Source organism: Emydura macquarii, unplaced genomic scaffold, assembly GCF_026122565.2.
Source record: "Emydura macquarii macquarii isolate MOO-44397 ecotype Brisbane River unplaced genomic scaffold, CSIRO-AGI_Emac_v2 contig_1070, whole genome shotgun sequence".
NCBI lineage: Eukaryota > Metazoa > Chordata > Testudines > Chelidae > Emydura > Emydura macquarii.
In genome coordinates this window covers 569393-593479 of record NW_027131207.1, presented here as the reverse complement: position 1 = coordinate 593479, position 24087 = coordinate 569393, and the positions used below count along the sequence as shown (strand labels likewise).

The 24087-nt window shown below is 41.5% G+C and overlaps 1 protein-coding gene across 2 annotated transcripts; it reads right to left on the bottom strand.

Annotated features, from left to right (window-relative positions):
* Nucleotides 1-11533: 11533 nt before the first annotated feature.
* Nucleotides 11534-22375, bottom strand: SHOX (SHOX homeobox). Of its 2 annotated transcripts, none has more exons than XM_067545733.1 (5): nt 22102-22375; nt 18662-18870; nt 14611-14668; nt 14363-14454; nt 11534-11779 (listed from the first exon to the last, which is right to left on the bottom strand). In XM_067545733.1, the coding sequence occupies exons 1-5, from the start codon at nt 22373-22375 to the stop codon at nt 11534-11536; spliced, it is 879 nt and encodes a 292-aa protein (XP_067401834.1). The 2 variants fall into 2 exon arrangements, with proteins under 2 accessions (XP_067401834.1, XP_067401835.1); XM_067545734.1 differs by having other exon boundaries at nt 14366-14454.
* Nucleotides 22376-24087: the final 1712 nt, after the last annotated feature.

Sequence of the window (24087 nt, the reverse complement as noted above, 5' to 3'; positions counted from 1 at the left end):
TGAAGCCAGGTTGATTCTCAGAATCTTTGGTAACTAGATGTGCCTTGCAACATTACTTCAGAAACAACAGACAAGCTATTTTGGACCAGTGCAGGAGGTAGATTGCAAAGTTGAAGAAATGCCCTGCTAGCAGCTCCCCTCCCTTATATATCAAATGGAGTCCACCTTAAGCATCACCACTGACCAATAATACACGGGGTGGTCTGAGGCAGGCAGGGCTAAGCCATTCAGGACTTTATAAGTTGAAACAACACCTTCAACTCCACCTGGAAACAAACAGGCAGCCAAGTGCTAATCACAGAGCAGCGGTGCTATGTGCTTCCAGCAAGATACAGCTGCTTTAATTTCTGAATTGATTTAAGGTCTAGCCTCAGGTGGAGCACACTGAAATACTTTACAGTGGAATATAGGTCCTTGCAGGCAATGCTCCATCTTCTGAATGGAGGACCACTCCGTTCAAGATGGAGTCTCACATGCTGAGACCTGTAGTTTCCACAGGTCATAACTCCATGTTAGAAAAGAAGGTCTGTACTATAACACGCTGCCCAGCTGGCAAATTATGTGAGTGATAGTAGCATATATGTGACCCTTTTTAAAAATAAGATACCGGAAAGAGAAGAAAGTAAGAGGAAAAGCCATCTGGGTGGAGTTTGAGGTTAGTAGAATAAAGGGATAGAGATACTGAATAACTGCCAAGGAAGAAAAGTTAAAATAATTAGATTGGGATCAAATGCCAGAGTTTGGGGGCTTGAATGTCTCTGCCCTGCAGGTACAAGTAATGTCAATGGAATTTACTCATATCTGGCAGGGAGAAAATCAGAGCCCAGACATTTAAAGGATATAAGAGAAACGCTGGTTTGAAGAACAAGCCAGGACATTATCCTCCCCTGCTATCACTCTCCTCTAATGGCTAGTTCACATAGACTGCAGCCTCCTATCTACTAATGAAGTGGTTTTAAATCTTCTTTCATTTGTGGACCCCTAAAACATTTTGAATTTAGTCGGCAGACACCCAAGGGTCTGGGGACCCCTATGGAGCTGTGGATCACAGTTTGAAAACCACTGTACTAATTAACTGCAGTTAACTTTTGTAGCTCAAGTGGTGACAGTCTATACTACAGAGCTAAAGGTTCAGGGATCAAATGAAGATATGTGATGGGGGAGTTGGTTTTGCAGGTGTATGGAATAGAACTTGGTTTTGCCTTTTTCATACATATATATTAAAAAAAAAAAAAAACCACCAAGGAAATTACATTCACAAAAAACAAACAAAAACCCCTCCATGCTTATGGAATGCAATTATGCCTGCAAAGGCAAGCACTCAAAAGTTAAGAAATGCCAATATTGAGGTTGACAGTGCAATCTTAATTCTGCCCCTTCTCCTTATGCATTATGATACAGTCTTTAATTACATGATGAGTCACATACCATCTTGTCCACAGAACCCCTGCCTCTTTCAGTGCACAATGCTCAGTGAATAAGACAGCTGTTCAATATGTCTTTTTAGCCTCATGCTCTATTTACTGCACATCATCCAAACATTGCATTGAAAACAGATTTATTAGTGGCATCATGGGTTTTGATATAGTGCTCATCCATGTGGTATCTGAGTGCATCACAAACATTAATGTATGCATTGTCACAGCCCCCCATCAAAGAGGAGAATATTTTTATACCCATTTTATAGACTGGGAAACTGAGACAAGACAAAGTAACTTGCCTAAGGCAAGATAGTAAATCAGTCACAGAGCCAGGATTAGAACTCAGGACTGCCTGAATCTCAACACTGTAATCATACCTGCAAATCACACTGCCTTATTACTAAACATGTTGAACACCCACAACTTCTGTTGACTTCAGTTTCAGTTGTGAGCGCTCTGCACTTCTGAACATCAGGCCCCAGCTGTCTCAAATCAGGCACCCAGAAAATAAACACAGGGTTAGTGGCCACATGCAAAAATTTTGATTCCAACAATTTGCCCAATAGCACTTAGGAAATCTGTGGCAGAGCCCAGGATAGAGTCTACTTCTTCTGAGGAGGTAGTCAGTTGTCTTAAGCAGAAGACCAGCCTTTCTCTTCCTGCAGTCACTGGCTACCTGCCTCATTCTCTACACATGCATACCTTCCATTTTACAGTAAATGAGGATGGAGTCCTACAGACAACAGCACATTGCCTTGACTGAGTCACTGAACACAGTCCATTCTATGCACTAAATGAGGCAGAGGTCATGTGGAAAAAAATAGTATGTAATCATGTAATTAAAGACCCTGTCATAATGCAAGGTCAGCCTTAACTCTGTATTTCATTTCCAAACTTTTAAGTGAGGAGGAGAGGTGTTGTATGTAAAAGGTACACATAGTCCCCAAGCAGAGCTTTCCATAACCAAGGAAGAGAGAAGAAGAGAAGATCGCAGCAGGTCTCTTATAAACCTAGCTATGCAAGTCTAATTTACCTTGAAAATGTTCAGATATTGCAGTGGTGGGTGCAACAGAAAATCAATAGATAGGTAGACAGATCTTCCTTCCATGTGCCTGTTGACTGTGCTCCCAGAAGACACAGTTGTGGAGAACAGCCAGAGCTCAAAATGTCACTCTCAGCCCAAAAGAGCAGCCTCCCCATGAACCCCATCACTAATTTGTATCTGCAGAGCTGCGCTGGAGACAACACAGTCTGTTTGCAGACAGATGTAGTAAATGCTGCTGCTGGATAGCTCATTGCCCCCTGGGTGTATGGAGTCATTATGCCTCCTCCTAGCCTACCCAGCCATAGTGCCTCCAGCTAACCCCACTGGAGATGTGTACCTCCTCATTCCTCCCTAACACAGTTCTCACCCTTAGGACATAATCCATCTAGCATTGAAGCCAATTGGTTCTTTCTATCGACTCTAATGGGAGTTGGGTCAGGCCTTTGGAGTCTATCTTTTACAACCAGGCAGTAAAGTTTGCAAAGCATTTTGAGTGCCAGTTAAATGAAAGATATTATGTCAGAGCAGGATTATTCACCTTAGTCATATGGTAACGAAGTTTGGGTTTAGAGAATGGAAATAAGGATTCCATATATTTCTTTTTGCTTTGGTACTCACTCTATACTCAGTTACATGTGGTACTTGAGTTCAGGTGGTCTATCTTTCTAGGCTGATCCTGCGTACCTTGAGTACCATTGACCTCAGTGGGAATTTTAGATGTACAAGGAATTCAGGACTGGCCCATATATGTGTGAGATTTTCCATGTTTCAGATGTACTGCGGCCAACAGCTACCCATTACTACATTTCTGTACCTCAGGAAAAAAGGCTGAGAGAGAAGCTCCTCAAGAAATAAAGAAATACATTTTTACTGACAACTTTTAAGGACTTTATTTTGTTACTGTGTTTATTCTTATCCAATTCAATTCAAATTCTACAAAGAGAACTAGAGACAGTAGCCAAAAATGCTAATGGCAATAGATCAAACTATAACTTTTTGGAACTGAAAATAAATTCTCACTTAAAGCAGAAGAAAAATAAATACAAAGACAGGCGGGAAATAACCCTCAAAACTGCAAATGGCTTCAGAAAACAATTGGACAAGTAACACTTGAAGGAACGTACTTATTCTTCTCAACAAAAATAGAGAGGAAAAGGATGAAGCAGTTGAAAATAAATCACTTCCTACAGTCCAATGCGACCAAAAAAAAAAAAAAAAGTATAATTGTATTCCTTTATATTATTAAATTTCCTGTCACCATTATTTTCTTTAGTTCTCTTTTAAATATTTTAGTTGAATATGAATAGACACAAAAATAGAATTGAAAACACATTTTTATTTATGAATTGCTATGGAACTGTCTTCTGCAGGAACTGCTCTTTTAGCACAAAGTTATGTAGTTTATATTTTGCCTGGTTGCTCCTACAGTACACATTATTGCTCACCATCCATTGTTTGAGTGCTTTTAAGGAACAAAAAGGAACAATTTTTTTCATGATATCCCATCTCTTCCATAGTTAGTGGCATCATAATATTTTTTAGGAAAAGCAGGATTTAATGGGTCGTGTTGGCTGGGTGTGAAACAATAATTGAGATATGTACTGATGGCATTCTAACTATATAACAAAAAGCAAATGTAGAAGCCTCAAACAAATCCAGGCACTCATAGAAAGAGCAGGATTACAAAAGCCAAATTCTTGTTCTGACTTTAATTTACATAAACTGCTACAGAAATAAAATAAAATAAATCTGGCTCTAATAAAAAGGCACACTGGCAAGAATTTGGGGACGTCCCAGGATAAGGAACAACCCCTCTTATAAGGCTGGTGAAGTTCAGATACAACAAGGATATCATGTACTGTGGTTCCAGAGAGATTAGAAGTACGGTTTAACTCTTGAATGGTCTCTGAATTTAGGGCCTGATCAAAAGTGCATTGAAGTTAATGGAAAGTCTCCCATTGATTCCATTAGGTTTTGGACCAGGCTGTTAACGAAGTTATGCAATGAGCAGTGGCAAGACGGTAACTTGGGTATCCTTTTCCACAGTAGGGTACTGGGTTTACTTCTGGCAGGGGATAAGTTATGAGATAAAATTGCATCCAGTTTAGAGACAGTTAGGAACATGGCAAAGTTCCTTGCCCCCGGCCAAATGGGCATAATCCAAAGCCTTCTACTGACTTCAGTGGGCTTTGGCTCAGATCCTCATAATTCCCTAATGGCCATGCATGCACAGTCATTTGTTCAAAGGGATGATGCTAGTGGAAAAGTTAGCAGCCCTAAAAAAAAAAAAAAAAAAAGTCATAGATATAAAAGTATCTGTGGCATCTGTTAGACATCGCTGAGCCATATCCTGTTATCAATTTCTATGAAAAACTTCCATTGACTTCAATGGAAGTTCTACACACAGACTGATGGCAGGATATGGCGTATTGTATTCATTCTCTGAAAAAACCTAAAGAATGAAAAATGGTAAATAAATAAATGAAAAGCTCTGTGTATGTTTAATGAAATAAATGGTCCACTATTAAATAATTGCTTTGGCATCAATTATGTTGGGTATTCGTTAACACATGATTACAAATGTTTATAAGTTTATTCATATCTCACTTTTACAAGATGTACATTCATATCATGTGACTCAACATAATACACTCTGGAACTGGAACTCAACATGTCTGGTGAATTCATGTAGGAGCATGCTGACATAACCAAAACCTAAAAAGGTTTCTTCCACAATAACAGAGGGATACAAACTTTAAGACCAGTTGGTTTTGAAGCGTTTTTCATTTTAGCAATCCCTGAAATGTCTGTAAACTCAGACATACTATGTATACATAACCAAAACAATGCAATGGTACTGTAAATCATACTGGCTGCTCATAATTTTGCAAAAGCAACAAGTTTAAAAAATATAAAAATAAATGCAAAGCATTGTCAGATTTACACTCAACATAATTAAAATATTACACATTTAGAAATTTCCAAACAAAACAATAAATAAAACATCCACATACATCAATACAAAGAAACAGAGATATTTACCTGCCTTTGATGTAATTAATACATACCATAGGCCTAGATTCATGAAAGTATTGCCTTTCAATAAATATCTTCAGCTTCAAAATTTGATATTTTCTACATTCTTCAACTGATTTTCATTAAATATCAAATTTCAGTAAAATGTGTATGAACTGCATCAAGTTTTAATCTTTATTGAAAATCAGCAAACGCCTATGCTGACTTTTAATAAATTAGGTATCGGCTGATAATGCAAAACTTGTCTAACAGACACCCAATATTCAAGGGCCATTAGACATTGTACCTCTTTTGAAGAATGCCTGAAACACAGAAATCCATGGCCTGTCATTGACCTTGCTAGAGAGGCCAACTAGCAAGACATAACTGGTATAATATGAGCCCCTGGGTTGTGTCCATGTGACCTGGGTCACAGCTTTGAAGGAGGGAGTAACTCAAAAGGAGGTACCATTTTACCAACGGGGTAAGTCACAAAGCAAAAGGTGATATTCTATTCTTGGTACATATAACGCCCATGAACATTGAGCAGTGGTTCAACTGAGAGAGAATGTATTGGTATAGCATTTAGGGCTTCTTTTATTTTCTCCAAAAAATATCAGGCTCTAGCTGATTCCACCACATCCTCCTGCAACCACTGTATGTTTTTTAAGGTACTGAATCAGAGGTTCTACCAGATCACTTCATTACCAATGCCACTTGGAGTTATGACAGCAGTGGAAATTACATGCACATTGAGAAAAGAATGCAACATAAAAGATTTACCAAGCTACTTACAGAAGAGGAATGGGCACATCACTGTCCATTTTAACCGTCAACAAGGAAGATCTCCAGCCAGATGGATTGTATCACTTTACAGTTTTGAATACCATTAGTAATTACAATGATATTAGATGTTATAAAAAATAAGTATGTTTATTCAGTATCATGTGTAATTTATTTTTTTCTACATTTTTGTAAAATTTCCTCAGAAAGAAAGAGGAAAGAAGGAGCCTGCCACCTCCATAGTAATAATGTCCCCAAAGGCTAGAACTGTCTATAAAAAGAAATGAAACAATCCTTTTGCCTAGCATAATTAAAAGACTAGAAAGCATATGTAATTTCTCCCTCTGCCCTACCCCACTCCAAAATTCTGTTTATCCTTATTATTGTCTCTCAAGGGCTGCAGATTTCCATAGGGCTGAATGTCTAAAGTATTTGAATCAATGGCCCCATTGAGTCAGCTGAAAATCATGTTACTAGAGCATTTTTTGTATTATTTCATGGGCAAATGTAAGAATAAACAAACAAACCAGAACAAGCATATGAAAGAGTGACATCAGGGTGTTTAGTTTGTTGTGAGAAATTGTTAGTAGCTGATATTGGGAGTCAGCGAATTCTGGTGAATTGTGAATGTGGTTGGGTGCTAGGAACTTCTGAGTTCTAATCACATTTCTGCCACAAACTAGAGACCTGAGTGAAATCCTGCCTCCACTGAAGTTAATGGCAAAACTCCCATTGACTGAAAGGGACTTTGGATTGGATGGTAGCTGCATGGTCTTACAAAAGCAACTTAAAGTACATTCTGTCACCCGTAATCATGCTGAATTTTACCTTTGGGACTATTCATGGAGTAAAGTACTAGACTGTAAGCTGTTTGGCACAGGAGCTCTTTTTGTTATGTGACTGTATATGGAGACCCGTTCCTGACTGTGGTCTGTACGTGCTACCACAATACAAATAATAATAGTATTCAACATGATTATGGATGGTAGAATCTGATCCTTAATTTCTATGCCTTAATTTCTTCCTCTGTAAAATGGAGATGATAATTCTCACCTCCTTCATAAAGGGCAAAGACAAATGAAGTTTTGTACAATGCTTTGCATATAAAAGGCATTATATAAGTGTTAAGCATTATGAGTAATAAACCAAAATATTACTACATGGATGGCCCTACTAAGCCAAAAAATATTTGATCCCATTGGTTTCTTTCTTGACTTTCCCAATTCAATAAAAACTGAATTATAGAGTCAGGTTGTTATTCAAATCGATATAAAGACTTAAGCATATTTTGACAGTTCAAAAAAAATCTATAGCAGAGGTTCATCTTTTGATTATAAAGAACTCTGTGTGATTACTTAGGCCCTATTTTGAATTTTTATATACTTGTTTCTAGGCAAAATTATTTATTTTCAAGTGGTTCAACTTATTTTCAAAATAATATGCCCAGCTTTTGAGGAAGACCTTTGCAGTAAGCCATTTCACAGTAAATGAAACCCCATGCCAAGAGAATTCCATCCAATGCACATTGTTCTGGTGATCTCTGGAAAGTTCTCATTTCTCAGAACAGGAGATTATGCAAAGATTAACATGGCCACTGATCTTCAATTAATGAGGCTCATGCTATCTGTGAAATTAATTCCGTAAAGATAATTTTTTAACTTTACTAACTATCTCGGAACCTTAACTGTCGTATCTTCAACCACTTACCTGTTGAAGAAGTTCACGATAAAAGGAGGGAAGGACACAGCACAGTAGTTGAGATAAAAAAGAGACTAAGGTCCAGATCCTCAAAATGTGTAGATCAGGGCAGTTCCATTGCGGTTAACAGAGTTACACTGATTTACACCTACTGAAGATTTGGTCCTTACAAATGCCAATCCAAGCAGGAGTTCTCACAAGGCCAGGAAGAAAGACGAGAAGGCCACCTGCATGCTCCATCCAAAACTGGACCCAGTGAGTGTTTTGGACCAAGTGTCACTGCTCTTGCAATAAGAAGAGCAGGACCAGTTTTGGCAGCAGCACCTGCTGAATGTGGTTCTTCATTCCCTTTTTAGGATTGCATCGGGCATATGTGCTGTGCTGAATAAAATGCAGGAGCAGCATGTATATACAGTGAGACATCCTGCCCTTTCCCCCAGGATGATCTATAGGTCCTACTTCAAAGCCTGCTGAACTAGTAGCTGCTGCCACTTGCCTCCCCTTCTCCTGAGCAGTGCTTAGATGCTAAACCATCCACTGAGATGACTCACTAATCTTAAGAAACTGGTAGAGTTTTCAGTAATGGAAAAAGGAGTACCACAGACCCAGACTAATTCGGGGCTATCAAGCGTTTGTTTTCATACATTTTTTGTATAAATAAAAGAAAATTTACTGTGATAAATTACAAAAGGAGAAATCTGATTGGCATATGAATGTTCTTACTGTACTGGCATCCAGTATAACAGCAAAGGTCAACTTGTTAGTAGGCAGTTGATACCAAAATGTGACACATATATTTTATAAATGTAATAGACTTCAGAAAGTGCAGTAAAGCAGATAACTTAATTTCTAAGATGATTGAAGGCACTCAGGACCCAATACTGCAGCATCTCCTCAGCTGAGAAGTTTCACTGATGTCAGTGGAACTACTTCAGGGTGAAATTCACTTCTGTGTAGAAGTCCATCACATGACATATGGACCACTCAAAATAGGGCTTAAATGGGATGTGAGCAGTGCATGAGCTTGTGTTGGCCCTCTGCACAAGTTCATTGTCTATCCAAGTGAATAAAGGCTGCAGCACTGAATCCTTAGCCATCAACATTATGCATCATAGTATCCCCAAAGTACTGTGTGTAGGCCGCATAACTACTCATCTGTTATACGTAAGTGCTTCCTTATGGTGAAATTCCCTATTTGTATGTTAAAAGTGCTAGAGTTGTGGGAAGAAATATTTGTTATTTTAGTTGTGAAATGTGATATAATTAACAACATTAGAACTAAGACAAAATTTATCTAGAAGATATAAACTTTGTAATATATATGTTATTATTATAAACAACATTTATTCCTTCTAGATAAAGTTTTGTCTCAGTTCAAATATTGTTAATTACCTGGGTTTTTCCCCATCTCTCTCTAAAATGGTTAATGTGATATTGGTTTAATGAGATATTAGGCAGGTAGAAAGAGGTAGGAAAGACAGGTAAAATTTATCAACTCTTAACATGTCCAAAATATAAACACTTTTCACATAATAAATAGGTGGGAAATGACAGCATTTGGACATTTCAGAAAATGTGCTTGTCAGAAAATATCAAAATTGGGGGGAAAAAAATGCAAATGTCTAAAATTGAAAAAATCTAATGCATTACTTTTTGCCCTATGGTAATATCTGGATTTGATAAATATCAGCAAAAGCCAAAATTAGTAATGGATTGCTAGATGATAAATACACATTGAGAAAGAAGAAACAGGCTTACTGGCAGTACTATTGAGAGGATAAGCTTCCATCAATGCAGGCCTTGATAACAAAGGCAAAAAATAGAGCTATCTTGTTAGAAGTAGACAAGACCAGTATTTGTTCTCACAAGAACCCCTACAACATAATAAATTGATTAGAAGAGAATTACATAAAAATTAAAAACGCAGGGTTGGGTTTTTTTTAGTAACCCCAGACACTTTGGTAATAGAATTTCAAGGAATTTTCCCACATTTTAATCTAGCTATGCTGCTTAGACAACTTTTTATTTGGTGTCTACATAACCGGAAAAAAGAAAAATTGGCAAACACTGAACTTGTCCACCCCTACAAAACACTTACTTGGTTGTTTTGTTTTGTTTTACTTAAAATGATTGCAAAAATGTCATACAGGCTATTCAACTTACTTCCCAGAAATATGGCACATTAACTTGACTAGAAATCATAGCATCTATCTTTTTCCATATGTGATACATATAATTTTATCCATTCCTAGAAGACTCGGACTGTCATTTTGGCACTAAACTGTAATGCATCAGTCTGAGCATAAAGGATTTAAATTATGGTTCTTGCAGAACTGGTTATTAACAGAATAAGAATGTACGGCTATTTTTAATCTATAATATTTACAGTATTGCACTTTACTGCACTTAATTGCATTTCACTAAAAGTAATGCTGCATCAGTATTATGCCTTAAAATCGTATGTCCATCTTTGTTGTGTGAGTCATTCTTTCTATATCTTGTAAAATAGCAAGATTTCAATTCAAAGATCCAGACATAGGGAAAAAATAGAAAGTTGATCTGCTCCTATGGCACAATGCATTTCAAATAGTTCAGATGATTCTGGGTAAAACAGGTGCATTCATATTGTTCTCATCTTTCAAGTCACCACTAATGGTTAGTAAATTCTAGTCTGTCTCTCTCTTTTTTTTTCTTCCTTCCAAAAGACTTTTAGCCATTTGAGACACACTTTTTTTGTTATTGCTGCTTTTTTTTTTTTTTCCAGAAAAAAAAAACAAACCTTGCCTCTCCTCAAATCTGAAATTCCACATTAAAATTCAAACCAGTTCTGCAGCAGCAGCTCCTCAGCGATGGAAGGTATTCACGGCAGTGAAATAATACTGTTGGCAACAAAGAAATGTCATCTTTAATGGAGACCAGCCCCAAGGATCTTTTTATTTTGTGTTTGTTTGTTTTGTTTTAATAGATGTGATGATCTTCAAAATGTGTTTAGTCAGACACATGCACAAGGTTGCAAAACTGACAGCAGCAGAAGAAGTTACGCTGATGTGATCACTTTTGCCAGGGTCAAAATCCAAATGTCTCAATGTTCACAGATTAGCATAATTTAAAGATTTTGTTCCCCACCTACTTTATCCTCCAGAAAGTCTTTGCTTTTGTGTGTGTGTGTGTGTATGTGTGTGTTCGCTTGTGTTTAATCTGGTGATTTTAACTCAGATTCGGGATGGTTTCACCCTAGCATTGCATCTGGGAGAGCAGTTTTAACTGTGGAGCGCTGAGTGCCTGGAACACAAAAAAGAAGGACAGGCAACTGGGCCCCTCAGTCTCCAGATGAACTGAATCGGATGTGAAGGCTTTGAGCACGAAGGGGAAGAGGGGAAAGCCAAACCGAGGAACGGGGGCTGTAGTGATCGTCTTTAAAAGTACTTGCAGGCCTTCCAAAAAGCCAGCGATCGTGGCACCCCGCAGGCCTGGGGCCTGGAGAGTGGTGCAGAGGGAAACAGGGATCGGAGAGAGAGTCAAGTGTCCGTCCTGGCCACGCACACACACACACACAGCACGGCGGAAAGTGTCAGAGCCCCAGAGCCTCGGCATGTTTCCTGGCCTTGAGTCGCAGGTCGGCGATGCTGGAGTTTTTGCTGTTGCTCTTCGCAGCAGCAGCCACCACGGCCGCGGCGGAGGCGGATTCGGCCAGCGAGGCGATGGGGAGTCCGAAAGGCGGCGGGGGGAACATCAGGTAGGGCGCGTGGGCCGCCAGGTGCGGGTGGAGGTGGGGATGGGCGTGGGCCACGCCTTCCAGCTGCAGCTGAGCTTGGACCTGGAAAAGCAGAGAGAGGGGAGCCGGGTGAGAAGGGGGGCGGGGTCCACGCGTCGCCTGTCACCTTCTGCTCTCTGGCTGGGGCTCCGCACACCTGTGGGAAGGGGACTAGCAGATCCCAGGGCAACACCAGTCTACACTACCCGCTCAGCGAGCCACATGCTCCAAAACGGGGGTGGAGGGGCAAAGAATGGGACCGGTGTCTGAAGCCGATCACGCGAGGCCCAGTCATCTCTTGCTATCCACCGGGCCTTCCCAGAACCGGCTAGCCGTGGATCTGCAGTGTACTGACTGCGCGCGCACCAATCCGGATTAGTTTTAGTGCGGTTCCGACTCCTGCTGCCCCTGCAGTGAGGCCCGTGCCTTCGCCACAGACCCCTTCGCTTTGGTGGTTATTGTTCGGTTGGTTGGGTTTGGTTTGGGGGGGTTTTGACCTCACAAGCCCGGTGACCTGGTGGCAAGGAAGCGGAGCGCGCTTAGGGAGGGCCCCTGGCTCCGCGGGCCGAGGAATTCGAATCTGCACCGTTACAGATGAATACAGGATCTGCACCCGCGGAGCAAAATAACCCATTTGGCTTCTTTCTCCCGTGAACAGCAGCATCAAAAGCGGGAAGCACGGATAAAGGAGAGTGCTAGGCACTCGTTTGATTTAAACAGGTGCAGTCGCTGCAAAGCCGAGCGAGAGCTGCCTGGTTGGTATTAAACACCCCGCTCAGCACATATACAGAGAGAATAGAGGCATATTTAATCCTTCTAATATGTTTTTAAAAATCGAGTTGGCCATGACATGGGCGCCAAGAAGTGCTAAATAGCTTCCCCGCAACTCCCCCTCCCCGGGTATGTTTATTTATATATTTCTAAAAACTCTTTAACCTTGTAAAAGGGACCAGTAGCCAGTGTTTACTTTGGAGCTTTCTAGACCTACACTGGATTGACAGATTTCAGCCTGGGCTGTGGGTTTTCCCCCCCCACGTGTGTATTTAAAAAAAATCAATAAAATTAAACAATCCAGTCTAACCGTTTTGTGTTTGGGAAACCGATTCCTCAAGCGGTTATGTAAAGGCACAAAAAGGAAATGCCACAAACGGTAACTCGCGCATGTTAAAAGGCATCTCGATGGGCCTGGCTCTCTTCTCAGTTGTTACCTGAGCTGGATGCCAGTGTAACTCCAGTGTCACTCCACTGCCCTCAATAGGTTTCTTCCTGATTTACACCCATGGAGCAGGGAGCAGATTCAGGCCCAATATATATACAGACAAAGCGTAGGGATAAACTCCCCTCGCCCCCAGACTTCATCCAAAGTATTGGCCCCACTCCGATTTTGAATAGTCCAGGGGTGCTGGAACTAAGAGTGCAGGGGTAATAACAGCTAAATACCTGGTTTCCTCTTCCAGCACAGAACCCCTGGAATAGTCTGGGGGAGAACACACATCATGTATTCTGCACACCACAGCCAGCCATCTGTACGGCATGAGGTCGATGCTGCGAGGCATCGGAGGGAGGGGGGGACTTTTCTAAAAGTCTCACTAAATAATAGCATCTGGGGTGCTCTGCCTGGCACTGTGCACAACTTGGCTTCGCCTGGTAACATGCACATGAGCGCCCAGCCCTGGCACTGGGAGCAAACGCCAGCGCCTTCTCTTCCTGGGCGCTCAGGTTTTACCAAGGAAAATCTTGGACACAGCCCGGAGCATATATTTTCTTTCCTGGACTCCCAGTGGTGGAATCGGTTTTGCAGCGACTAGGCCAGCTCCATGCGAGCTACCTTCCCTGAGTTTGGGCTTGGAGAACTGACAGCTCCTAACGGGAGGCTTGTCTTTGCCACGTCTCCACCCTGCGATCCAGCCAGCCGGCTGCTGCATAGGCACGGGGGGACCAGGGGTGCTGGAACAATTTGTATAGCAGGGGTAGGGAGAGCCATTGAACCAAACTGGAAACCCTGCATAGGATGGAAACCACTTCAGTCCTGCCGCACCCCCATCCTCCCCATCCGCACACTCCTAGTTCCAGCACCGGTGACATCCTTGGAAGCGCTGCCAGAGAATTCCCACCTTCCCTTCCTTTTGTCCTGCGCTCTGTCAGCATCAGGGGACAGCAAGGCTTTCCAACCCTTCATTCTAAGGTACGTGGACCAACACCTGTCCCTGAGATCTCCCTGACACAGTATAGGAAGCTGGTCCCTGCTATCCAAAAGGTTGAGAGACACTAATGCAAGGGCCAATCCTGCAGCCAAACTCCCCTTCTCCTGAGCGCAGGAGGCCTTAGACTCCATGGGACTCCGGATCTGCAGGGTGGGCTCCTTAATTTGCCCATAGGGGTTCCACAAGGCCAATGCCCACCGGGAGAGTGGAGCAGACTACAGCCACCACGTGAGCAGGGGAGGAGGAGAAAGGAGTGTTTGGAAAGAGGCACCTTCTGAAGTTTTACAGCGTGCTTTTAATAGGTGCCAACTTCTCTATAAATGGCCCGTGTAAACGGGCCCCACTTCCTCCTCCTTTGGAGGTGAAAGTGCAGCAGAGGAAGAGGAGGGCAGGCAGGCCCTCCAGGCATTGGGGCGGGCGTTTAACAGGAAGAAAAACGAACTACCTGTTGGAAAGGCATCCTCAGGGCTCCCATATTCACGTAAGGGGCCACTCGGCAGGCGTCTAAATGGCTGGCTGTTCCCAGGATCACACCTGCAAGGAGAGACAAGGCATGGTCAGCCCCCGTGGCTGGCACTTTCCGCCGGCCATCCGCCTTCCTGCCATCCCCGGCCCTGTCCTTCTTCTCCATCACTCAAGGACCATGACATCCCATCCGCACTCTTCCTGAATCTTGGTTCTCACACTCACCTTTATGCATCTGATTCTCCTGCTTTCGGCACTTCGCTCTCCTGTTCTGGAACCAGACCTGCAAAAATAAACCAATACAAAACAGGGAAGGTAACCAGACAGTTTCCGAGAACGGCACGCAGATCGTATACCTTTAATGAAGTGTATAAAACACACACACACACAGAGGGATACAAAAGGACTGGCTGAGTGGCCACTGCACGTTGTGTGACTGCAGGGTGATTCTGATTCTCGCAGTCCTGTTAGGATGGGGCCGGCGCCGTGAAAGCTCTCCAATCCTGAAAGCAAACACTTCGGAACCGTGTCCCACGGTTTCTAAACCCAAGATCCCAGTACCCCCGAACCTTGCAGGATTCAAGGCATGCACTCGCCTGGGACACCCAGAGAGGGTGAGCAGCTGCGATTGCTAACGCAAACACCAAAATTGTGTTCCTCACAGAGTCTCCCTTCATGAAGGATCTCTCCGTCTTTTCTAATCATTATTTAAGCCAGCCCGATCACATTTTACGTTTTGTCAAACTTCAGTGCTCCATTGCTAGCCCATAAAATCTGTTAGCAATTGGATTATCTGTTCCAATCCAAAACTGCAGTTTGATGGGTTTTGAGAGATTTTAAATTCTCATATAAAATAATAAATCCAGATTTGAGCAAATGGACTGAATTATTCTCCATTACGTTACCTTTTAATTTTTTTTAAAAAATGCTCCTGCTGACGTTTTAATGTTCTTACTTCCAGGCAATAATAGACTCTTTCCAAATTTGAATTTAAGGATTTATTCGTACTACTCCCAGGAAAATATCTATAATCCAATAATCCTCATCTAATTCCCGTAATTCTAAGTGTTAAACACATGCAAAATCCTGTCATTGTTTCTTTTTTACTTCTGTTCGAGAGTATTTCAAATGTTTGAATGTATTATTTCCTCTCCCTTCTCAAATGGCTAGTTTAATACATCTGGGAAAGTGAGCTGAGTTGATGGTCAGAAGCTCAGACTAAAATGTTTTTGCCCAATTTTATTCTTACACAAAACCTACCAAATGTGGCCAGACATTGACTTGAGGTGCTGATAAAACCTTGTAGCTAAGTAAACACCTTCAACCTTTGATGTTCTTACACTTGCCAAGTGATCATACGGTTAATTAATACTAACTGCACTTCCTACATCAAATTTTCCCTTCAAGCTTTCTTCAATTGCCTTAATGATGGTCATTTACAACGGAGTAATTAGTGCAAAGAAAGGCTTCCAAAGGCATTAATTACCCAGGGTACCTCAGTGATTTTCTTAAGTAGGAACTGGCCTTCTCTACTCCGGAGCACAATTCTTCCCGCTCTGCAGGGTCGCCAGATGAATGATCGCGCATGAATAATATCGCGCACTCTGCATCCGAGCAAGCCCTGAGCTGTGCAATATGGGTCTGACTGAAAACTGTATCCTGAATTTTTCCAGAGCACGACATTTCCATATGCTAATAAAGTATCTGCCTTTCAAACTCACACCAGCGTAGTATTATTACTCTGCTTCCTGAAACTGCAGACTACTGGAAAAGTCGAATTTTTCAAACTTTGTACCAGCTTACTGCAATTACGGGATTTTCAAATAAACACGCAAAGGCAAGCGACAATAATGTATTTGGGACGGTTGTGATGGTTGCGTGAAATCTGCCTGCCTTTTTGGGCAGAGGAGTTTAAAGCGTCATGAGGCATTTAAGCAGCGTATAAACAACTTCTCCTGCAAATCAGAATGTCTTTGAAACAGAAATTATATTTAAATCTGTAAAACAAAGTGCCCTTTTCCTTTAGCTATGAAAAAATAAGGTTAAGAGGAATAAAAGTGATGAATTAGCCACTGTGTTAAGCGATAATAAATCAGGCTTGGTGTGATTCACGATCAATTCCAATTAGTCATGAATATGCTAAGTAAAGCACAGTACACTGTTTTAGACAGTTATTTCTTCATTAAGGATCACTCAGTGATTTCTTTCACAAATGCTCTAATCTGATTTCCTTTTGATTTCCATTACAGACAGTGAATAATGACATTTAATTTAGCCCTGCACCATAAACCCAAAGATATTTGTTGTAATTGAATTACTGCCTGCTCCTCACTATGGTCTCATAACTTTCAATTATAACCCTGACAGCTGGGTGATATGAGTTTCCAGTACAACACTAAAAATAAAAGGTTAATAAGGACTAGCTACCATAGGAGCTTCAATTTATTTACAGCAAATTTCCACACTAAATTGAAACTATATCCTTTAACAACAAGGGACAGGCGGTGCAGACAGGGATTAGAGAACAGTTCTGAAAGTATTAAAATATCCTTCCTTTTTCCTCCTTTCTTTTTTCCTACTCCCTCTTTTAACTATACTGTCCTGTTTTTCCTAATTAATTATCTTATATAAACGCTTTCTCTTCCCATTTCCCTTTTTTACATTATTATTGCCAGTTTTTTTCAGGCAAAAGAAAAAATTTTTTGTCTTGCGTATAATTCCCACTTGAATCAATATCACACTTTTAAAATATTTGTTATATGTGTATGTTTTTATTTTGGCGTGGAATATCGAAATCTACAAGCAACCTGAAGCACCCATTTTCCTGTAGCTATGAACATCCTGTTAAGGTGCTGCTACTCAGTAATAAAGTACTTGAAAGAAAGAGTTCAGAATTCAATTACAAGTAATTTATTTTTATAGAAACAGTACATCAAGGCCCTGGAAAGATATTACAGAGCCAAAGCAAGAAGATCTGGGAAGATGACATAAGATTTGATGTCCCCTTCAGCAAAAGTTTAATCTTTTCATTAATTTATATGGTGCAGTTAGATCAATCTTCCGGGAGAACGTAGGCCACCAGCCATTTCACCCCCTGCAATATTCCCCTAGAAGTCTCCCTTTTTAAAGCATGCAGTCCACACGACAAGGTTCCTTCCCCAGCTTATTTTATACAGAAAGGCACCACAGCTGAGAAAAACTACCTACACTATTTATTTCTGGAAATGCCTCAAGGAGGCACTTATTTAAAGCTAGATAGCCACTTACTCAGACAGATAAATAGTGAAAAGATTTGGGAGGCACACGTTTTTCCTCTTTGCTTTCCAAAGACTAGACGTTTATAATGTTTTAGGTGGAAACAAAGAGAATCCCTCTCCCAACAGAAGCCTAGCGTGTATGTTTATTTACGCACACACACACATATTAATTTTTCTTCAGAGAAACTAATGTGATTGAAAGATAAGAGGATTTTTTTTTTTTTTGTCTGTTAGCCAAGTAGAGAATAACAACCCAATAAGGGTTTTCCTTTAAGTTTCTTTATCCTGTACTCCTACTCAGAGATCCACAGGTTGATCTTATTAATTTTTTTTTACATGACATCTGCTTTTGGAATGGATTCCCTATTTATTTCTTTTTTTTTTTTCCCTCCGCCTTGGCTAGCAATGACAAAGTTAAAATAAAATGTTCAGAAATCGATTGGAAGACACAATGAACAATGCTGATAACCACAAAAATATGGTAATCAAAACCCATGTCTAAGGATTATGAGACCTTTTTTTTTAAAAAAAAGGCAGAGGGGGAAAATATACCAGATGGGGTGCAATGAATTCATATGCTTGCTATGAGAGTCAGATGGGAGCACCTTTCCCCCGGCTCTAGATAATCCAGTCCCAAAGCACCCAAACCGTCTAGCCTTGTCCATGACAATTGTTTTCTGTTTTGTTTTTTTTTGGTATAACGTCCCCATAAAAGGCAGGGCAAAGGGAAAAGATGGGGATTAAGGGAGAGGTTATTGATTGACCAGATGAGTTTGCGAAAGCAATTCTTTACGTTATTAATTAGGTCATTGCTAAAAACGTTCCCATTAAAGGCAGCAGTGAAGGATTTTCAGAAATATATGAAGCAGAACAAGTACACCGGAAATGCAAACCGCTTCCAATCATACGTGTCGTGTCTACTTTCACCTCCCCTGCCTGGAATGAAACAGGGCACTGTGCTAGAGTCCACTAGAGGTGAGAACATTTCCAGGAACAGAGTGTAAAAGTCTTTCTCTTACCTGAACTCGAGCTTCAGAGAGTCCCAGCCTCTGGCTTAATTCCTCTCTCATGAAGGCATCTGGATAGTGAGTCTCATCAAAAAGTCTTTCCAGCTCATTCAGCTGCTCTAGTGTGAAATTGGTTCGGCTTCTCCTCTGTTTGAGCTTGGTCTGTCCATCTTCATCTTCTGACTTCACGTCTTCCCTCTTTTCTTTGCACTCGTAGATCCCTGCCGGGGGGTGAGCGGGAGACACACAGAGCTTTGCTTTAGTATCTCGCAAAAGTTTCTTTGCATAGGAGACTAGTTTCCTCTTTTCCTCTCCTCTTCCCCAACCTGAATCTCAGAGGAAAGTGCCATTACACAGAATCACTCCCAGGTTGTCATGCACAGAATTTTTGCTGCGGGGAAGGGGGGCGGAGAAGGGAGGATAGTTTTTTATGTCGTTTTAGAGAAATATTATGTATTATGTACCCCCACCCCAGGGGTAATACGTGTGGTAACGTACATCTCTAGCACTGGTGACACCCAAATAGAGCAACGATTTAGGGAAACCGTAAGCAATCGATTGAAACAGAAAATAACGCACCATCATAGAGCCAAGATAGTAGACTCCACTGGACTCTACGACTGAGTGAAGACTGCAGCATCGGGCCCTAACCTATGGAAATGCTGCGAACTATTGAATTTCTGGTCGCGTCCTCATTGCTGGTTTTAAATATCATGAGGATCTGAGCCGCTGTTACACGCACAGCAAAGGGATCTTTGAGGGGGGGGGGGAGAAGCAGCGTGGTTTTGTTTGGTTAGCTGGTTAATTTCGCCATCTGAGGGCCATTTAAAAATCAATCACTAACCACTACGTACTCTCAGTTGGTGACTGCAGTTCAAGAAGGGTCGCAGACGAATAGTGGGAACTCGTTCTGTTAGCAATATCTGGAGCCGGTGGAAAGGCGCTGTGTTGCTTTATAAGAAAAGACTGGCATGCAAGGCATTGCCCACAGCTGTTAGGATGAAGGCAAAACGTTCGCGTGGTCAGAGAAATGTCCCATTGTTTAGTTACACGGCCATGAGACAGCACTTCACCAAAACTGATACCTGGGGAAACCTCTCAGAGGCCATACATCTTTCTGTGTCGCTGGAAGGAGCTGGCCTGTCCCTGTTACATCAGTGGGGGAAGTTGACCCTCCCTCCCCCCCCCACCCCCCGCCGCCTCTTAAGAAATAACTTGCCTCCTCTCAGCCCCATATTGCCCCCCTTTGGGGAAATAATGAGAAAAGAAGGTTTTCCGTGCTGGGGAGCGTTTATAAGCTGAGACTGAAGCCTGTGGACATTTACAGTGGGGAAGGGAAATGATAACATGGGGGGGGGGGGGAACAAAACACCGCCTTAGAATGCAAATCCTTTTGTAATAATCATAACGAAAATGTTCAAACCCATTTGAACAGAGGGGATCTATTTTAATTACGCTTCTTTCATCCAACTGCATGCCCTCGACCAAACCTGACTGGATTGCCTATTTTGCCACCAAAAGATTGCCTAGGTTTTGCCATAGCCGCTCTGTCTAAGGAATCCCAGCAAGTTCTTTATTTTTTCCGTTGTTTCTTTTGTCCTGATCCACCCCTCAGCCAGTGTGGGGCTGGGAGTGAGAATAAATATGCAGACATAACGTTGAATTGTATCCTTCCCATATATGTATGGCGATATCCCCCATTAAAAGTGGCTAACTTTAAAAGACACTGAATGAAGCCAATGGAAATCCAAGGGGAAAGGGGCACCAGAACCCAACTGTTTGTTTTCACCTTCTTAACTTAAAACTACAACAGTTCAAATCAATTAGCTTCCTCCATCTCCACAAGTAGACGGATGGTTGAGTGTCCTTCGCCTAAACCAGGCTTTTGGTCCACGTTCCTAATTGTTATGGGTGTTATTTTCATGAAGCCATATTTAAATAAGATATTTCTATCTCAATGAATCGATCAAGATGAGCCAGGTAAAAAAATAATCTGCGTCTTGTCCTAGGTACATGCGCTGCAGAGAGTCAAGCCTCCCCGCAGTGTCTATAAAATATGAGATAGAAATATCGGTGGGACTGGAATAACATATTGAAATCAGTGAAATTAGATTGAACCCTTACCTGAATATAAGCTGTCACAAGCGCCTCATTTTGTCCAACTCCTCCCTTTCACCTCCACCCCACCCCTCTGTGCATAGACAGATTACATTAGATAAACACAGAGTCTAGAATTTCTATACAATTAACAAAACGGGGCTTCTGAACATAATCCAGGTTTCATTTTTAATAAGACTTCCTCTTTGAATAATTTCTCTCAATCGTGGCCAGGCTTTGTAATCTTGATCATTAAAAATAAAAATAGGCAAGTGCTAAGTGAAATATACTGCGACAGGTCCCGAGTATATTATAATACTGTATTTAAAGAAATATATAAGAACTAGACTAAAATGATTATGTATGGGTTTTGACCGAATTCTAGTGTCTTTCAGTCAGCGTTTCATTAAACATTTTTTTTTTAAAAAAAGTTGAAAGGCTGGTTGTTGTTCACAAACCAATTAACCGGTTTTTATTACCAAAATCTCGCCAAGTATAGCTCAATACCTCCCTGGACAAGTCGACCTTGCCCGGAGACACTTTCTCAGCTTTTTGTTTCCCCCGCGTTTTGATTCTTCTCTCTTTCTCTCTGTCTGTCTGTGTGCGTGTGAATGAAAAAGTGATAATGTTTCAAAACTCGAGAGCATCTAGGGACGCGGAGGTGAAACTAGCTTGACAAAGGTGAGATTGACAGACAGAGCTGAATGTCCTGAGCCTGATGCTAACGTATGTACGTATACACGATTCCGAATGTTTCTCTGTCTCCATGATTATCTGCCCCTTGGAGTACACCAACAGCTATTCTGCACTACGACTTCTCGCTGCCCACGTATAGCTGAAAACAACCTACGGACTGATGATATGTGTTCTGAAATTCAAAAGTGCCCAAAGACAGAGCGTTAAGGTCCAGCTTTCTCCCAGAAGAAGCAGCATCCTGATGGCCCGGAAACAGGAAGAACATGTCTTCTGATACATCAGAACTCCCTGGTCAAAATTTCCTCCTTTTCCTACAGACTGAACTTCTCCCCCGCACAAGAGCGCGGTTAAGGCACCTAGAATCTGTTCGATTTCAGATTTAAATGAGAATCTGGATAAGCTCAAGTTATTACTTTACCTTTTAGTGTTAAACCAAATCTCTCTCTCTCTCTCTCTCTCTCCACACACACACACACACACACACAAAGACCATGAGCTTGTGCTCTCATCGGGACGCATCGGTTTCAATTAATTGAGTTTCACCCCTCATTTAAGGCGATCGGCAAAGCTGAAGGGCCTCAGAGGGGAAAGAGGGAGAGGAGAGTTCCCAGAGAGGAACCGGCTTTGCAGAAGGGGCTTGCCGTCTGCACGGTGCTTACCTTCCGATGTCCTGCCCGTGCTGAACTCTTTCAGTTTGTCCTTGTCACTCTCTACATGGTCTTTGAAAAGATGCACCGGGCAATGGTTGCTGCTCTCAGTAATGTCCTGCAGGTTAGTGTCAGAGTTTCCAAGCTCCCTAGATCGAGCCAACCCACTCTCCAAAACTTCCCTGTACGTGATAGTCTCCTTCTTGTTGCTGCTGCTACTGCTGCTGCTGCTCTCTTTGCTTTTCTGGTCAAAAGATTTGGATACAAAAGCTGTAAGTTCTTCCATGGCTGCCCGGTGATCTTATCCACAGAGATCCACTTGTTTTCAGTAGGAGATCTGGCCGTCCTCTGCACGCTTTTTTGCACGTAGAAGATGGGCTGTATAGGGTTAGATCACTCCTGCTGTTATTTATGCCTTTCAATTTGAGATCACACTATTTATACATGGCTACCTCAGCCCAACCCCCAGCTTTCCCTGTCTCCAGCAATTACTGACTGCTCCATAGTCGCAGGCGGACTCCTGGCAGCTATCTTCCCCCACCTCAGTCCAGCAATTGGCTTTCTTTTCATTTCATCGCTCTTTGGCATCTTTGCACCTTGATTTAGGGAGGCAAAGAGCACAAGCAAAGAGAGAGAGAGAGAGAAGGGGGGAAAGAGAGAACACAAAAACCAGGTATCTGCATTCTGTAAATGGGTTGCAGAAATGAAAGTCAAGGAAGACTTTATTGATTGTAAGGACATCCTAAGCTTGCCATCACCGTGAGTAAAAACGGACCTAGCTAATCAAATAAATACGTTCTTGCAATTAAATGTATCGTTATCAATGGGGAAAGAAAATGATTATTCAATAAAAAGGTAATTAATAAAAACCGGATATGTGCATTTGCTATAATCATTAATGCTTCTCCATGACGATTTTTTGTTTTTAATTAAAAATTGTCAAATTATTCAATGAACAAAAATGTTGTTTTAAAGTGTCTATTGCGGAGAAAAACATGTATTGCAGTGAAGCCGGTTGTTGTAATCCTCTGAGGTCCTTATCCGTGTTTACCTATAGGTATAGGCACCTCCAGGTGCTTGTAAACATTACAGGATCTGTTTTCTTGCTAATGCTATTATTATGTCGCCCAAAGATGTTGTCCGGGAAATTTAAGATCTAAAAATGTCTAATTTTTGTCTAATGCAAACCTGTCCTGGTGAGTCTTATTGAAGGATGATTTGTTAGCACGAGTGATCCTGTTTGTACACATCAAATAGAGTATTAGATTTGCCTACATTTTTAAAGCCAAACGACTATTGTCATATTTAAGATGGAGCTGTCACTAATTTTGCCATCCTATTCAACTGTGGGCGGTTATTTTTGTTGTGCACCGTATCATAATTACCACCCTGTAAATTGGAATAACCGCCTGAATGTAATGTTCAGATAATAGCAGTGACATATCTAACTCCTCTTTGCACAATTCGATCTGAATTAACCGCCCCCCCTTCCCCCCTGCTTTGGATTCAACACAAAGGATTGGCATTTGGGGGAATTTCTAGTTACCACTGGCGTTCATTTTGCATTTTCTTGTGTCAGTTCCTCATCGCGAGCATTAGTTACTCAAACCACATACTCATGCCCACCCTTTGCTCTGAATTTTATCCAAATGAGGTCTCATTGCGTGAGTTAGGGACTATTATTTCCATTCCAGGAAAGTGTGCGATTGCTCTGAAAATTAACAGAACATTAAAACTATAAAAACGTGCTTAATTAATCCAGGGGTGCCCCCAACCCTAGCGTTAACACCTCCACGGGAGGAGGAAAGAAAATCGAGGAAACAATTAATAAAACGCTTTAAAAAATCAATTCCCCCTGTGTGATTTTAAAATGATTATCAAGGGGACAAGGATTGATGGTTTGATGTTGGCACTGCCGATATCCCTGACATTTATTGTATTGTTGCGTCTCAGTAGCCTCCTTCTTACAGAGTTCATTTAACAAGTCAGGGAGCCAAC

Bases quoted from the DNA above. Each gene is read 5' to 3' on its own strand.
- SHOX (XM_067545733.1), bottom strand. From the start codon at position 22,375: ATGGAAGAACTTACAGCTTTTGTATCCAAATCTTTTGACCAGAAAAGC. The intron at 18,871-22,101 runs GTAAGCACCGTG...ACCCCCCGGCAG, and splicing joins CACGGGCAGGACATCGGAAG to GGATCTACGAGTGCAAAGAA. The intron at 11,780-14,362 runs GTTCGTTTTTCT...CTGCTTTTCCAG, and splicing joins GGATGCCTTTCCAACAGGTA to GTCCAAGCTCAGCTGCAGCT.